Source organism: Durio zibethinus, chromosome 12, assembly GCF_047325235.1.
Source record: "Durio zibethinus cultivar Kanyao isolate XHJ-2024 chromosome 12, ASM4732523v1, whole genome shotgun sequence".
Lineage (NCBI taxonomy): Eukaryota > Viridiplantae > Streptophyta > Magnoliopsida > Malvales > Malvaceae > Durio > Durio zibethinus.
This window is the reverse complement of record NC_143173.1, coordinates 16,831,046-16,848,919: the sequence shown is the minus strand read 5'-3', so window position 1 is coordinate 16,848,919 and position 17,874 is coordinate 16,831,046. Positions and strand designations below refer to the sequence as shown.

Here is a 17,874-nt window from a genome sequence, read left to right as displayed (position 1 = left end):
GAAAAGTTGAAAGTATCAATTTTTCCTGCACAAAAACAATCATCCTTTCCTTCCTTTTTATTTTGATTTTGATTTTGATTTTTCTTTAAATAATCCGACAACGGAACCTCTGCAAATGAAACAGTAGTTTTCTTTCATATTCCTAAGGTGAGGGAATTTTTTCAATTTTTTGCTAAAAATATTAGAGTCAATTGAGAATAATTTTCAACAATTAATTACTTGGTAAATTTTAAGGATTTTTGGATAACACAAATTTAAGCTAGTATCATCTTTTGATGGGCGTTGTGGGGGTGCTATAACCTTCCTCACACGTAACCGAACTCCCGAACCCTGTTCTGGTTAGCAGACCCGAACCTATTCTTTTAGGGACCCTTAAGCTTAGGTGTTCCCTGAAAGGACAGATTCTTTAGGTGGTCAATCGCACCTAGATAAAAAAGATCGGTGGCGACTCCCTAAAAGTCAATGTCTAGCGATAGATCTCCGGATCTAGACGTTATGACAATTATCATATTTATTAATTTTTTATTATTTATTAATAAAATTATTATTTGACATAAAAATAATTTTAATAATTTTAAATTATTTATTTATTTAATAAATGTCAAATAACTTAAATTTTTTATTTAATACATATTTTAATCTAATGTGATCATTTTTTTCTCTTCTTTATATTTTATTTTATTGTATTTACATCCAAATATATATTTCACCATTAATTTTAATTTTATCAATATAATACTCAATCTTATTACTATAATAATTAATGTCATTACCGTTGTTATTTCTAATCTCATTGTTCATCCGAATAAACTACAAAATGCGAATGAGTTCGATAACAAATAAAGATTATTTCAACAAGTATTTTTTTAATACATCATGGATATATTTTTAAGTTTTGTCTGGCCATAATTTCTTTTTCAGACGATTTTAAAGCCTCGCTTCCACAATACCATGAATTCAGAATTTCACTTAAAGTACTTTCCAAAGCCCTCGTAATCTTATTCCCCCTTTAAGCAAAAATAATCAACTTTTAGACACTGAAACATACTAAGAATTTTCTTTTTATTTTTCATAAACACAAAAAGGTCGGACAAATAACTATAGGAATATATCAATTTAAATCTTTAACCTTAATTGCTTGACAATTTAAATCGAACTGTATTCACTTAAACTTAAAATGCAAAGTAGAGCAAACTATATTATGAAATTAAATAACATTCATTAGAAGCAAGAAACTTACTAAAAGTTCAAGTACATTCAAAGCACCATATGATCATCCCCATCCATGAGAATATACAATTAATTAACCATCAAATTAAAAACAAAAAAAAAATCATTTTAATTGATTACTAGACCCTAATGCTAGAAGAAATTGAAACTTGATCAGGCTGTTCTTGAACTCTTTCACTTGGTTTTCCTGAAAGACATAAGAACTGGATATATATTCTTAAAGGCTTCAAAAATCTCATCTGTCTTCTGAGCTCCAGCAATAACAATCTTTCCCGAAGGAAAAACCAGGATCGCAACTTTGGGTTTTTTCATTCGATAAATCAACCCTGGAAACAGCTCTGGCTCGTACACCAAAAACTCACCATGGAAAGTTGACATGCGTACAAGGCTTAAAGGGCATCCAACATCACATGAAGCAACAATGTTCTGAATCTTGAAATCATTGAAGGTGATATCGAAACCAAGTTTTTGAATGATTCGAGCGTACTTGCGGGCAGCCGTTAACGATTGTTTCTCGGTTTTGGCTCCAGTGCAAACGATCTTCCCTGATGAAAATATTAGAGCAGTGGTTTTGGGTTCCCTGATCCTCATCATTGCAGCAGCAAACCTTTTGGGGTTGTATTCAGTGTTTCGTGCATGGCGAACGATGGCCTTGAGGTCCAACGTGCAGCCAAAGTTCACCGTGGAAACCACGTTCTGAAGGGTTGGACGAGGATGGAGGGCTGGAGAACTGATAAAAGGATTATCAATGGAGGGCTCCATAACTTGGTCTGTATCGGCCATGGCAAGACTAGAGACTTTAATCTTTCTTGAACGCAGGATTGAAGGGTTTCTTTCACCGAGAATAGGCAGAATATATAGGGCAAGGATTTGCTGTCAACGAGGAGAAGAAAATATTTATAGAGAGGAGATGGCTTAGAGGTCGGTCACCTTGCAGCTTTCGAAAATCATAATCCTGATGGTACAAGGTTTCCAAATTATTATATACTAAACAAATAAATAAGTAAATGATAAAAATTTTGAATAAATACATAAATTAATATATTATTTATACATATATATATTACATATGTATGTAAATACAAATAGTTACACATTATAAAACATAAGAATGCAAAAATATATAATTATATAATTAAATACATAAATAACTCCAAAAATAATTGAATAGATTATCATTATATATACCATCAGTTTTAAAATAAAATAATGTGTCAATTACATTTAAATGTTACATAAAATTAAAATATACATAAAATTGATTTATTAATACATTTTTAAGCTAATGTTTATCATTTTTCACCCCATTATCACAACTGTTTTATCAAACATATATTTTCTCATGATGAATTCAATCTCATTACTATAATTTCAATTTTAGTGTTAGAATAATTAATTTCACCATCAATATTATTTTAATTAAAAATTATTATAAATGATATATTAATTACACTTAAAACTTACCTTAAGACACGCTTTAGCAATGAACCCCTTACTAATAAATGAGTAGAGGAAGAGGCTGAGAATCGACTCTTAAGAGTGTTGAGCTAATAATAATCGAGAAAGATTAAGATGAATTTTTTAAGATGAAACTTGTGAAATTTTTTATTAAAAAATTATGTAAAAATTAAAAGTAAAATAGATTAATTGAAAAATTTTGTTATATAAATCAAGTTTGTAAATTTAAAGAAAAAAATTTGATGTAGTTTTTAATTAATATTTTTATTAAAATTTTGATAACTTTTATTATTTATTAAATATTGATCAAATTTAAATTATAAATAATATTTTTAATAATTTTTTATATATTAATTAAAATTAATTAATTTATTCATTTAAATTTTTTATTAAAATTTTTATTAAATCAATTTATAAATAAATTTTATAAATTTTCTCTAAAAAATTTCATCTCAATTGTATTCATAATAATCCGTCTAAACTCGATCCCATTCAGTCCCATAAAGTAAACATGTCAAATTCAAATATTTTAGTGCATAATATTGTTGATAAAAAAATACAAACATAAGTTACTATTTTTTTAAGCTAACGAACAGTTACATGATAGTGTCACGGTGTGTACGGTACGTAACAACCGAGAGGCCTATAGGAGACAGACTTCCAACTTTTAGGTTTCTTTTGTCTGCAGCAAAATGCATGTAGGCACCACCAAGGAAAAAACCAACACTTCACCTGAGACTGAGAGATTTAGATCAGAACGGCTGGTGTTCGATTCTTCATCTTATCAGTGAATCAACACCGTCTGATCTCACCCCGCATTGCCCACCCTCCTCCGATTACCTATACCTAAACAAATTCTCAGGTCTTCTTCTCCAAAATAAACGGCTCCAAGTTCTTTTCCCCATAATTTTGCATAATTCAGGTAAATCTAATTTATTTCTTTCGTTTCAAGCATTTTATACTTTTAAGTTTTGATTCCAATTTGTATCTTAGTGATTTATATCTCCGTAGGAATGTCGAATTTGGAGAACTCTGTTTGGATGCTGAGAAAAATGGAAGGAAATTGAATTTTGTTGTTTCCTAGAAAATGGAAGTGTGTTGACTTGGTTAAGTCAAACAAGTTTTATCAGATTAATTTGAGTGGAGAGATATGAATTACTGGTAATTCTTGATTTCCTTCATTTTCTATGCTACCAAACAGGGGATATAATATTGAAATATCAGATAACAGCTGAATTACAGACGAGTATATAATTTGCTTTGAATTTAGCATTGGCCATTGTTTTTGCTTTTTATTAGAGTTACAACAATTTTATGCTTCTTTTTTGCCTTTGAAAAGTTCAGGTTGGTTGACTTCAAATAGTATGACAAAATTCGTGAGTTAATAGATAGAATCGTAGAGTTATTTGTAGTTCAATTGAAGAATTCAGAAGAAATGAATCAAGCTTTTTTAACATGCATAGTTATCATACTGTAATGTTTTCTGTATTAGATTGCTTCAAATAGTATGGCAAAATTTGTGAGTTAATGGTTAGGATCGTAGAGTTATTTGTAGTTCAATTGAAGAATTCAGAACAAATGTTTCAATCAAGATTTTTTTTGAACATCCATGGTTATCATACTGTAATGTTTTCTGTATTGGATTGCTTCAAATAGTATGGCAAAATTCACGAGTTAATAGATAAAATCATTTGTAGTTCAATTGAAGAATTCAGAAGAGATGTTTTGATCAAGTTTTTTTTTTTTTTAACAAGCATAGTTATCATACTGTAATGTTTCCTGTATTATATTGGTGTTTGTAAGTAGATAATCATAGCTAAACTTCTGCAGAAATATTATGATCAAGTTTAGTTATTCCACTAAAATGTTTTTTTTCGTATGTTAATAAATAGATATTGTTAGCTATATGTGTAAGCTGTCTATAAAATAGGTACCTTTATGGTAGTGGAATTTTTTTTTCTGTCCTTTAAGTTCATATTTATTAGTTCTCTTTTGAGAGATTTGCCCTTACTTTAGGCAGCTTACTCTGGTCTAGTTCATGGCACATGCTTCCTCTGGTATTTCCACCTAGGCATTCATTTCTTTTTCAATTACAGATGATACCAGTGTCATTCTTAATAAGTTTTTCCATATCCAATTTTTTACTGGATTAACCGATGGTATGTGTAATATTTAAAAGCTCTGCTGTATCTCTCAAGTCTTAAGATTGAGACCTTGTTTGGATCTTGAAAACAAAATGGAAAGAGAAGTGGTTTTTAAAATTGCTCTAGAAATTTGTTCCATTTACATTTTTCCACCTTCACACCAACTTTTATAGGGAACTATAAAATTCTATCATGCTCGTCGATTCATTTCCACTCCACTTGCTTTTTCTAGAAAATTATTAGTTATTAGTTGAGTCTCTCTTTGATTAATATGATTATTTATATTTTGCAATTGAAGAACTTGACTGACATACAAACAGCTGTTATGGGAGCAGAAGAGATTAAAAAAGATATGGATATCAGCAGTTGGCCATCAGATTTGGCCTATGAGCAGTGGGTAGCACTCCCAGTTTCCAATGCACGACCATCAGCTCGATACAAGGTATGTTGCTTTAAATTGTAAAGCTTGCACAAGATCATTTTGTTTGTGTCCTTTATGTCTTCTCTCTCTTTTGGGCTGTTTAATCTTGTTTGTTAATCATTAATAAGGCTTCTATAATATTCAATTTTCTTGAATGCTCAACCTTTTCTGCTTTTTCTATTATTCTGTAGCTAGATGCTTATCATGTTATTTTTTGGCTTTTTCACTGCAGCATGCTGCAGTAATGGTTGATGAGAAACTGTATATCACTGGAGGCAGTCGTAATGGTCGATACTTGTCTGATTTTCAGGTTTTGGTACATGACCTCAGTTCATACATATTGAAGCACTTTCTCGTTTGTAATGTGCTCTTTGGCTGCTTTTGCAGGTATTTGATCTTAGATGTTTGACATGGTCTAGTCTGAAACTGAAGATTGAACCTAATGCTGATAAATCAAAGGACAGTGGCTTACAGGAAGTTCTTCCAGGCACTTCAGACCACAGTATGGTAGGACTTCAGATACACCATCCCAATAGATATATTCTTTTTTGCCTAACTAAACTCTGTACACTTATGCAGTTACTCAATACAACTTTGAATAAGCACTTTAATAAATAAATATTTATTTATTTATTTCAGATTAAGTGGGAAAATAAACTTCTTCTTCTTGGTGGGCATTCAAAAATATCTTCTGATGCAATGATAGGTTTGTATTTCTGAGGGTCATTTTGGTACAATTACATCTGTAGCAGTTAATGAATCCAGTGTTCTGTTTAATGGTTTGTGACGAATGAGGTTTTGTACGTTGTTTGGAATCTAAAAATAGTTAATGGACTTCTTGTAGTACGTTTTATCAATCTAGAGACACATGTCTGTGGTGTCGTGAAGACCACAGGAAAAATTCCGGTAACTCACTTTTTACAGCTTTTTTTAAATATTTTAAAATTTCCCTTTTCTCTAAGCTTTGCCCATTTGTCTTATTATATCCTCCTTCCAATTTTAACTTTCAGTTGTTATATGTTCCTTAAGAAGGGTAGAATTCATTCTTTCCCATTATAGGAGTCTTCACTTATGGGAATTTGGTTTGTTGTGCTATATGCTCCAGATAGCACGTGGAGGTCATTCTGTGACACTGGTAGGTACTAAGTTGATAGTGTTTGGTGGAGAAAACAGGAACAGGAAATTGCTGAATGATGTACATGTTCTTGATCTAGAGACAAGGACTTGGAGTGTGGTGGAGGCAACGTAAGCATCTTTTATGATTTTGAATGCTGGTTATTCTTGACAATTTTAGTAGTCGTCTGCATCACTTTCTTGTATTTTGATAGGCAGACAATCCCAGCTCCAAGATTTGATCACTCTGCTGCAGTGCATGCAGAACGCTACCTTTTGATTTTTGGTGGTTGTTCTAATTCAGCATTCTTTAATGATCTTCATCTATTGGACTTGCAAACCATAAGTGTTGGAATTGTATTTTTGTCTTTGGGTTAATATTTCATTATACTTTTATTTTTGGTATGAGTTGAATGCCATCAATTGTCAATTTCTTCTTTCTTTAGTAAGCAGTCACATTTTTCCATGATGAATAGTGTGTGCAATGCTTATCAATCAAGTTTGTAACTAGAATGGCCTCCTGCAATCATCTGAGTGCTGTTTTGGCATAGCTGAAAAGAGTAAAGATGAGTGCTTATTCTCATGTGTGCTCACTTGTGCTTGTTGAAGTGAGAGAAATATATTTTGCAAGGCACAAAGAACTCTTCCAAGATATCCCCAACATTCTCCATAAAACTGGTTTAACCCTAAACTGGCTAGACAGTCTACATAAATTGCACAACTACTTTTACCTTTATCTTGACCTTGATAAGGTATCTTTTTTTTTTATGTCGTCTCAAATGAAAAACTGGAGATCTTCTTACTGTTACGTATCTTCCTTGGCAATTAGTACCAGTTCAATGAATTCATCATTCTTTCCATCCTAGAGAAATATGAACTGCAGCAGTTGAAGCAGACCTCATAATGATAATAAGCTAGAGATATGGTTATTCTATTATCATAATTAACTTCTTGTTCTGCTTAAGTTGTCTGAATAGTTTGATTGATTGGAGTTTAACCTGGATTGCCATGCAGATGGAGTGGTCTCAACCACAAATTCGGGGTGATTTGGTAATTCCTAGGGCAGGTCATGCTGGTACTTCCATTGATGAAATGTGGTATATTGTTGGTGGTGGAGATAACAGCAATGGTATCTATGATGTAATCTTTCATGTAATCTTATTTATGTTGAGATTTCTTGTACTAATTCACTTTTGTCTTTACAGGCTGCTTGGAGACTCTTGCATTAAATATGTCTAAGTTAGTTTGGTCCACTTTGACAACTTTGAAGGAGAGGCATCCACTCGCTAGTGAAGTTACTACTCTATGCCTTTAATTAACAGTATGTGTGTGATTTATAAGCTTCTACTTGGACAAAATTTTTGGAATTTGGCTGCAGATTGAGTTTTTTCTTTTAAAATGACTTTTGGTGATGGTCCATACCACTGTCTGAAAGCTGAGGAAAGTTGAATTTATATATACATGTGGTATTTTCACTGTTGGCATTCAATGCTCCTGAAAAGTAAATTTTGTAGTTTTTATCTTGCCTATTTCATTTTGTTTCTAATTTCAGCTTCATGATACCATCAACAGGCACGTTTTTCAAGAAGCTCTATCAGACTTAAATATCATATAAGTTATCATTTTCATTAGCATTGTCAAAGAAGCATATGTTTGCTATTTATCCAATATTTTGTCTTATTTTTCAATGTCTTATGTAAATGATTTAGCTTATTGTATGACTGAATTTCTGTAGGAAACTTTTTAGACCTTTACCATATGAGATCTAATCTAATTGTCATTTAAAATGCAGGGACTAAGTGTTTGCTCAGCTGTAATTGATGGGGAGAAGCATTTGGTTGCCTTTGGTGGATACAATGGGAAATATAGTAACGAGGTATGTTGTTTAACAACAGTCCACACGAAATCATTTCTGTGAGATACTAATGCTGAATCTATGCCATTATGCCTCATTTTACCTTTTCGCTGATAGCTTAGTGGTTGTCTGTTAATAGGTTTTTGTTATGAAACTCAAACAAAGAGACTCATCTCATCCCAAGATATTCCAGTCCCCAGCAGCAGCTGCTGCAGCAGCTTCTGTTACTGCTGCATATGCCTTGGCAAAGTCTGAAAAATTGAATTTCCCACAAATAATAGATCTAAACTTGAATGGAGTTCAAAATAATGGTCCTAAAATGGATTTCAATATTGAAATTGATGCAATTAAATAGGAGAAAAAGGCCTTGGAGGTGTCAATTGAGGAAGTCAGGGCAGAAAACTCTAGGCTGAGGGAGAAGATTGATGAATTAAATAGTAATCATACTGAATTATCCAAGGTGTGCTCTTGAAGTGACTCATAAAGGTGATTGTCACCAATTAATTTAAAGTTTTTGTTATATTTAATTTGTTTCTCTCTGGCAGGAACTTCAATCTGTCCAAGGTCAGCTGATATCTGAGAGATCAAGATGCTTTAAACTTGAGGTTTGCCGATTTTCATATCTTTTTACTTCTTTCTAGCTTTTTGATTATTCCTTTTTTAACTTTACAGACTCAAGATCTAACACATGGCTATATATCCAGGCTCAAATTGCAGAACTACAGAAGATGTTGGAATCATTACCGTCCATAGAAAAAGAAGTGCAAATACTTAGGAGACAAAAGTCAGCACTGGAGCAGGAGATGGAGCTTGCAGCTGCCCAGAGGCAAGGTTCAGGTGGTGTTTGGCGGTGGATAGCTGGAGGCACGTAGACATTACAAACTATTTTAAAAAAAGGTTCATACCATAGATGCTCTAGTATCTCCGAAGCAACGACTAGGTATGATCCAACCCAGCAGATATCAGAGTGCAATCTACTTGAATAACATTTAGATTGTGCGCACGCATTTACATATTTTAGGCTACTTTTCTTATTAAGTGTTTGTGGGCTTTTGAGTTTGGACCATCAGAATTTTCTTCAGGTGATAGATTCTGAACTGGTTACAAGATTGTAGTCTATGAAATTGTTCTTTCTAGCTAGGTTGCGTGGGCAATTTATTACTTAATTTTAAGTCTTTTTGTTGAATGGTAGTTGTTCCATCTCTTGTAAACTGGGCAAGTTTTGCAGTCTTGATTTTATTTGTTTTTTTCCTATACCAACATTTTCCTGGATAAATCTGTTGCTCATTACAAGATTGTTTTACCTCTTCTTGTGATCATAAATTTACAAAATCAATGTCAAGTCTTTTCCTAGATGTGAAGTACCTGTTCTTGTAATTTCAATAAACTCGATGTAATTTGAAGAGAAGAGATCACATTTTTCTGAGCATGTACTGTTTTTCTCTTCTCTTTTTTACTTGTTATCTTCTTGTTTTCTTTTTTCTGGTTTGAGCAGTCAGGGAAAAAAAACCTCTCGATACGCAGAAAACTGGAAATTGGTTCGTGGTCAGCACCCAAAGAGAGGGATTTGAAATATGAATCCCTAAAATTGTGTTTTTTTTTTTTTTTGGTACTTTTAGGTTATATTTGATATATAAGATAATAAATAAAATAGTATAATAATCATTTTATATTATATTTAGTTTGTATCAATTGAAAGGGATAAAATTATAAGAATAATTATTCTCTTTTGATATAAGTTAATTCAATCTTCTCAAAGTAAAAAAAAAATTTTTTTAATCCATAAGATTAAATTTACATGTGTTATTATATCATTAAAAATTATATCAATAATTTAAATTGAATAAACTTTAAGAAGGATAATTTTAATTACTAAATAAATGATCTTATCTTAATTTTTATATATATCAAATATAAGATATGATAATATTATTTAATATAATTTTATTCATAATATCATTTTATCTTATTTTATAATAATTTTATCTACCAAACATATGTAACGATCATTAGACTAAGTTTGGAATTTTTTTCGTATGAAAACAAATTGTTTGAAGGTATTTATAACAAATCAATATATTTCTACTCTTTAAATTTAAATAAATTATAATATAATTTAAATGGAAGGGATCAATTTCATTTTGTAGGTTAGTTACCCTTTCAATTATAAATGTCACATAACTATTGCTAATAAATTAAATTTTATTAAATTTTATTATTTTATATACTAAGATTGAAGATTTTAAAATTTTAAACGAATTTTATACAATTGACATTTATAAATATCATTAATAATTATGTTAATTTATTGATTTAATTATAACTTAATGAGTACGTAATAATTAGAGAAACGGCGAAGATGGTTTTTTTTCATCATTTATTCCCATTCTTACTGAACTCGAAAAGAACCCATGAAGACAAGTTAAGTCATGGCGTCCAACCAACTCTTATTTTGAGCCTTTCCTAATAAGTCATGCTAAATAGCCCAACCAAACCTTATTGAACCGAATCCTTAAGGCTTGAGATAGGTTCATTAAAGCCTCATCATTTTTGAAAGTCATCAAATTCTGCAATTTGGCATTATCTCATCCATCCATGGTTGCAATTTGGCATTATCTCATCCATCCATGGTTCTTGCTTGCTCTTACCTTTCAATTTGGCATTATCTCATCCATCCATGGTTGCAATTTGGCATTATCTCATCCATCCATGGTTCTTGCTTGCTCTTACCTTTCAAACTCTATGCTTTCGCCATTCGAACTCTATAAATAATGGACATTATTAATTGATTTGACAAAGTCATCAAATCCTGCAATTTGGTATAATCAACTCTATAAATAATGGACATTATTAATTGATTGGACAAAGTCATCAAATCCTGCAAATTGGTATAATCTCATTCGTTCATGGCTCTTACTTTCCAACTCTGTAAACAATTCAGCAGATTTACCAAAACAGAAAATAGAAGTGAAGAAAACCTCTTAAATTTCAGCAGATTTCATCTAACTTATCTATAACACAGAAAAATATATAGAAATGCAAAATGCAAATTAAAAAATCCAAAAAAATTCAACCTGAAAGGTCCCATTGCTCATGCTTGTACATATCCACTTCGGCAATAGCATTAAACCTAACAGGCTTGTTGGAAACCTTTCTTTTCAAATAATAGCTAACCAACTCTTCGTCTGTTGGATGGAATCGAAATCCAGGTGCTAAAGACGTCGCTGAACCTCCAGTCTTCACCGCCGGCGCCGCCGTAGTTGTTCCTGGAACGATAGCTAAAGTACTTTCACTACCCATAGCGATATTTTTTGGAAACGGAAAACAGGGTCTTTTCTTGGGTGGCGGATGAGTTGAAGAAATGAAACGGAGAATCAAAGATGAGTTTTTATTGAAGTTGAAGAAAAAAGACGGCTTCGATTGCAAGAAAAAAACATTTTTCACTCTTTTCACCGTTTAGGTTTTAGTATAGTAAAAAAATTATCATTACATTATTTACTGTTTATTTATTATTTATTGTTATTTGTGCGGATAATATATAAAAAAAATTTATTTCTATCATCAAAATTTTTGAGCTTTACTACAAGTATGATATTTTTAAAAATATATTAAAAATAAAAAATTAATTAAAATATATATTAATTTCTTAATCTCTAAAAATTTATACATGTATAAAACAAACTCATATTTATGCTAAAAAAAAAACTTTTAAAATATTTTAAAATTCATTACATTTTGAAAGGGGATTTTGTTACATAATTTGAGGATAAATAATAATTCTTAGAAAACAGTTTCTTACCAAAAAATTAAAAAGGAAATAATTTACTGGCAAAAGGAGAATATGGCAAGGAAATAATGGGAATTTAGAAAAATGGAATTGTTTGATACGTTTTAGCTGTGGTGCCATTTTCTCTTTTTTTTTTCATTATTTTAAATTTAAATAAAAAAAATTTGGCTCAAAAGGATTTTTATAAAATAATAATTTTCTTTGTACTCTTCATTTGAAAGTTTTCTAGAACATGCGAGTAGGCAGCTTACGATAATAACTAAATAACTTGCAAGATAAATTATATCATCAAATAAAATCTTATCAAACATAATAGTAAAAATACTATGAAAGAAAATAAAGGTAAGAAAATTTTTTTTAAAATCAAGTCTTATATCATAAAAAAAAAAATCATATGCAAGTATTTTTTTCACTTTATTTAGTAACTTCAGCCTATGAAATAAAAAAAAAAATAAAACCTATTAAGAATAAAACGATAGATAAAACCTATTAAGAATAAATCACATTGCTTTGTTCATAATTTAATCTATCTTCAATTAAATTAAGTAAAGATGAAGTCTAAGCTAAATTCATTTTAATTTTGATATCAAGGCTACAACTATGCATATGTACCAATAAAAGTCATTGGTATAGTAATTTCATAATTTAAAAGATAAAAATTTAAAAATGAACTCATTAATTAAACAAAAAAAAAACTTAAAATGCATCGACCAATAGTAAATCTACAAAAATAAAAAAATAAATAAAGATACTCAAAAAGAAAATAAGCATAAAAGTTTAAATTAAAAGAAAATGAGCTTACCCTTTGGCAAAAACGCTGTCATTTTTGAAATCAACAAATTAAAATGTACAAATGATCATTCAAGTACACAACAAAGAAAACACTAACAATAAATTATGCTAGCCATAATAAGTGATTTTGCCTTTCTTTATAGTTGATCAATTAAATCCGACAAAAGTAATTAGAAATGCAACATACAAAAGAAAGAAGAGCAACAAACTTTAAATAATAAAAACCATGAAACAATAAACTTATTATTACAAAAAAGCACCAACATTGATTAGAAGAAATCAAAACAAAACCTATAGTTAAAGCATTAAATCAATCTCGGCTTGGTATGTTAAAAAAAATTAATAATCAAAATTGATTCAGACATTAACTTATCAATGAAATTTAACTGAAAAACATAACATAAAGCTAAATAAAATGTTGTGTTGAAAAACAAAAAAGATTTAAAGTGTTTGTTCAAATCAATTCAGCTCTAAGCATTACGATGTTTCATACCAAAGAATCTATATATTAATGCCAAAAATATTAAAAACCTAATAACTATTGTCCAAGTTTTAAATAACTTAGTAAGCTTTTTCATTCAAAAAGGATTAAGTTACATAATCAATGTATTCAAATAACCATGTGTCATACTTTTTGTTAAGTTCTCAATATTAAATAAGGATCATAAAGCTTTCTTTTTTAAACTCCAATCAATCTTTCTTTACGAAATCTCTCTTAATTGCTAAGATAGGACATTATAAGACCTCAATTCCCCTTTTGACCATTTATTACTCACAATTATTAAAGAAAGAGTAAACTTGAAAAAAGAATTTCAATTTCTAGCATTTGGTCAAGGAATTATAAAAACCCGACAATCAATCTAGGAAACAACATATGAAAAAGTCAAATGTTGATTTGAAATCCTTAATAACATGTATTTAACCCTAATTCAACCTTTGTTTAAACAAAACTTAAACAATAGAACTATTCAAAAAAAAAAAAAAACTTAAACACTAGAAAATTTATAAATAAGAGAAAGACATAAATAAAGAATGCTCTAATTCATAACCCTTGATCACTTAGTAATTTAAATGCCACAATAAGAATATTAATGAAACATATACAATTATTTTCTTTTGATATAAGATAATTCAATCCTCTCAAAGTGAAGAAAATTTTTTTAATCTATAAGATTAAATTTACATATGTTATTATATCATTAAAAATTATATCAATAATTTAAATTGAATAAACTTTAAGAAAGATAATTTTAATTACTAAATAAATTATCTTATCTTAATTTTTATATATATCAAATATAAAATATGATAACATTATTTAATATCATTTTATTCATAATATCATTTTATTTTATTTTATAATAATTTTATCTACCAAACATATGTAACGATCATTAGACTAAGTTTGAATTTTTTTTGTATGAAAACAAATTGTTTGAAGGTATTTATAACAAATCAATATATTTCTACTCTTTACCTTTAAAGAAATTATAATATAATTTAAATGGAAGGGATCAATTTCATTTTGTAGGTTAGTTACCCTTTCAATTATAAATGTCACATAACTATTGTTAATAAATAAAATATTATTAAATTTTATTATTTTATATACTACGATTGAATATTTTAAAATTTTAAACGAATTTTATACAATTGGCATTTATAAATATCATTAATAATTATGTTAATTTATTGATTTAATTATAATTTAATCAGCACGTAATAATTAGGGAAACGGCGAAGATGGTTTTTTTCCATCATTTATTCCCATTCTTACTGAACTCGAAAAGAGCCCATGAAGACAAGTCCTTATAAGTCATGGAGTCCAACCAACTCTTATTTTGAGCCTTTTCTAATAAGTCATGCTAAGTAGCCCAACCAAACCTTATTGAACCGAATCCTTAAGGCTTGAGATAGGTTCATTAAAGCCTCACCATTTTTGCAAGTCATCAAATTCTGCAATTTGGCATAATCTCGTCCATCCATGGTTCTTGCTTGCTCTTACCTTTCAAACTCTATGCTCTCGCCATTCGAACTCTATAAATAATGGACATTATTAATTGATTTGACAAAGTCATCAAATCTTGCAATTTGTATAATCTCATTCGTTCATGGCTCTTATTTTCCAACTCTGTAAATAATTGATATTATCATAAACTAGATTTAAGCCCGAATTATGCACAAGTGATAATTTTAATTTATAATAATTATTTAAATAAAAAATAAAAATTTTAAATAATAATGATTGATTATTAATAATAATAGATAAGAGTAATTATATCAAAAAAATTTGAACCAAAAAAATTCCAATTAGTAGCAATGCGCATTTAATTTATAAACACCTCTAAAATAAAAAATAATAAAAATAAAATTAAATGAGAGATCATTATACATACAACGATTTAAATATACGAGTAGCAAAATTTCTTATTTGAATTTGTAATTGAATTTTCATTTATATATTATTCTGTGCTAATAATTAAAAATTTTTACCAAATCCAAACCGTATAATTAAAAGTCAAATGTTATAAAGTAAATCAATTTGGATAAAAATAGAAAAATGTTATTCAATGGATAATTAAAAAAAATAAATGTAATTAATTCAATCAAAATTATTTTCAAAATAAAATATGCATTAAATCAAATAAAAAATACTAATAAAAAGACATGTGATACTAAATTAGATTGTTACATGTAAAAAAGATAGATTAATTACAAAATTAGATAATTTTTTATTATAAATACTACTTTTAAAAATTAGAGTATTATTTATCAAAAAAATAACAGCCTATTTTATTTGGAAAAATGTTATATTTATAATTTTGCATAAATTATTATTTAACGTTAAAATATGTTGTTAATATTTTCATAAAAAAAATTTAAACCTATTAGCCTTAATATATATAGACTTAATAATTTATTATGCATACTTAACTTTTCTTTGTTTTCTTTGTCAATCATATATTCCAATATATTAAAGGTAACAAAATTTCATATCTGAATATAACTCTTCTTAAATTTAAATGATACTATATATATTTTTTTAATTATAAGAAACTCAACTTAATCTAAATATTTTATAAAATTTTTGTAAAAAAATTAACAGTATAATAAAATGTTGAATAAAAAATTACATTGAATCAATGTTTTTGAATTATTTGGTAAAAAAAAAAATCATTTTCCCTAAATTTTGTCACACTTATCTCGTTATATATATATATATATATATATATATATATATATATCAAAAAATTGAAACTAAAAAGCTACTTCTAGTGAGTTTCATTTATTTGGATAGTAATTAGTTGTACTTCACCTTAAATCATGAAAGCGATAACATCAAAGCAACAAACATAATATCAATGACAAACAAAAAAAAAAAAATCATATCAATAAAAATGAAATAAATCAATTCACTTCATATAAAAAAAATAAAATGCATTCTTGATACATATGATAAGATAGGTGATAAATTATCACTTTTCTCTAATTTATCATCTAACTTGCTCTTTTATGTCCTTATAAAGTATAAAGAGAATTTAGTATATAAATAAATATCATAACAAAATTTTTTTAAAAAGTATAAAAATATAAAAAAATATATGTATAATTTAAACTATAATAGAACTAATAGGAATAGCCAAATTTTAAAAAGAAATTCAAAATATTAAATTTTCAAGAACTTTTACTTAATTTTCTTAGAATCCAAACAAATTATACAAAAGAATTTCTTTTAAAAATGATTTTTTTAAAATCATTATAGATAAAAAAATTAATCTAAAATATCTTAACATAAAAGAGAAAAAATAAAGCAATGCTCAAAATAATACAAAATAAAAATAATATAACATAAAAGAAAGGGAGAACCTAAGTTAGGTATATTGCATGATAAAAAGAATATCACGACAATGGAAAAAAATATTGTAGGGATGCAATTTATTTTTTAGGCATCCCAAAACACCTTTATTTATATGATGAGTTTTGAAAATAATTATGGAATAATTTGTAATTTTTGTGTGTTTAATTGACTAAAATGAATTTAAGAACAAAATCAAAATTAATAATAGTATTTTAAATTAAGAATAATTTATGCTTGACAATTAGAATAATCAAACATATTATGTATTTAACCTATTTAGAATAAATTAAAAAAATAAGGAGATTGAAATTAGTAAAATAATGGTAATAAAATTCATTTTATTTCATATATTCCAAAATTAATTTTGATTGATTTGATCATCTATTAATCATTTTAAAATCAATATATATACATATTAAATTTATAAATAATTTACAAGGTGAAGTAAATGAATAGGTCAATAGATTAAAAAATTGGAAAGTAGATTTTTTGTTGTACACAAATGTAATTTAAGAGTTGAATATTATAATTGAAAAACAATAATGCAAAATTATTTTATGTTGATGCAATTAAAGATTTATTACTTTTAATATAAATTTAATTGAGAGTAATTTAAAATAAATAATAATAATAAATAAATATAATTTATTTAATTTTTAAAAATAATTCAAACAAAATAAAATATAAGATACGTAATGATTTCTCGAAGTTGTCCACATGTTAATAACATAAGCCATTCACACGAGACATTTTTCTTTTTTGCTAAAGACTTTGACTTTTATATATTTATATAAGATAGATTATTTTTAGTTTTTTAGGTTTTTCTTTTTAAAATCATAACACTAGTTTTAAAGTTACAATTTTAACACCATTTATCATTTTTTCTTTTTACAATTTTAACACCATTTATCATTTTTTCTTTATAGAATCCAAAATCATTCTACCTAGAAATTAGGTGTAACACAAAATTGAGAAAAATAAAAAATAAAAAATGATTTAAAAGTATAATATTTGTTTTGTTTGAATTATATGTTTTTATTTGATTTGGATTAAATTTGAATATTAAATATATATTAGAATTGAATTACAATTTGAACTAAAAATTAAAAATTAAAAAAAAAATCGCAGAAATAGACACATATTAATCGGAAGCAAAGTCTTTAATCTCTGGAGCCAAACTGATAAGAAAACTTAGGTTCTTGTATAATTGTTTTG

The 17,874-nt window shown here is 27.7% G+C and overlaps 1 protein-coding gene and 2 pseudogenes across 3 annotated transcripts; 1 reads left to right on the top strand and 2 right to left on the bottom strand.

The window, feature by feature from the left end:
- Window positions 1-1,361: 1,361 nt before the first annotated feature.
- Window positions 1,362-2,122, bottom strand: LOC111295951 (TATA-box-binding protein pseudogene; annotated as a pseudogene).
- A 1,246-nt stretch (window positions 2,123-3,368) lies between these two features.
- On the top strand, window positions 3,369-9,475 carry LOC111295954 (acyl-CoA-binding domain-containing protein 4-like; annotated as a pseudogene). Its single transcript, XR_016325989.1, has 14 exons — window positions 3,369-3,610; window positions 5,153-5,274; window positions 5,486-5,563; window positions 5,641-5,760; window positions 5,893-5,959; window positions 6,098-6,159; window positions 6,359-6,498; window positions 6,582-6,714; window positions 7,387-7,495; window positions 7,572-7,660; window positions 8,159-8,242; window positions 8,361-8,681; window positions 8,767-8,826; window positions 8,926-9,475. The product of XR_016325989.1 is annotated as an acyl-CoA-binding domain-containing protein 4-like (transcript).
- A 1,176-nt stretch (window positions 9,476-10,651) lies between these two features.
- Window positions 10,652-11,809, bottom strand: LOC111295953 (NAC domain containing protein 50-like). Of its 2 annotated transcripts, none has more exons than XM_089741660.1 (2): window positions 11,296-11,809; window positions 10,652-11,030 (listed from the first exon to the last, which is right to left on the bottom strand). In XM_089741660.1, exons 1-2 carry the CDS (start codon window positions 11,519-11,521, stop codon window positions 10,984-10,986), a joined length of 273 nt encoding a protein of 90 aa, XP_089597786.1. In that variant the 5' UTR covers window positions 11,522-11,809; the 3' UTR covers window positions 10,652-10,983. The 2 variants fall into 2 exon arrangements, with proteins under 2 accessions (XP_089597786.1, XP_089597787.1); XM_089741661.1 differs by having other exon boundaries at window positions 10,652-10,983; window positions 11,296-11,801.
- Window positions 11,810-17,874: the final 6,065 nt, after the last annotated feature.

Coding starts and splice junctions, on each gene's coding strand:
- LOC111295953 (XM_089741660.1), bottom strand. CDS start 11,521: ATGGGTAGTGAAAGTACTTTAGCTATCGTTCCAGGAACAACTACGGCG. Junction 11,031..11,295: donor TGAGCAATGGGACCTTTCAG/GTTGAATTTTTT, acceptor ACCAAATTGCAG/GATTTGATGACTTTGTCAAA.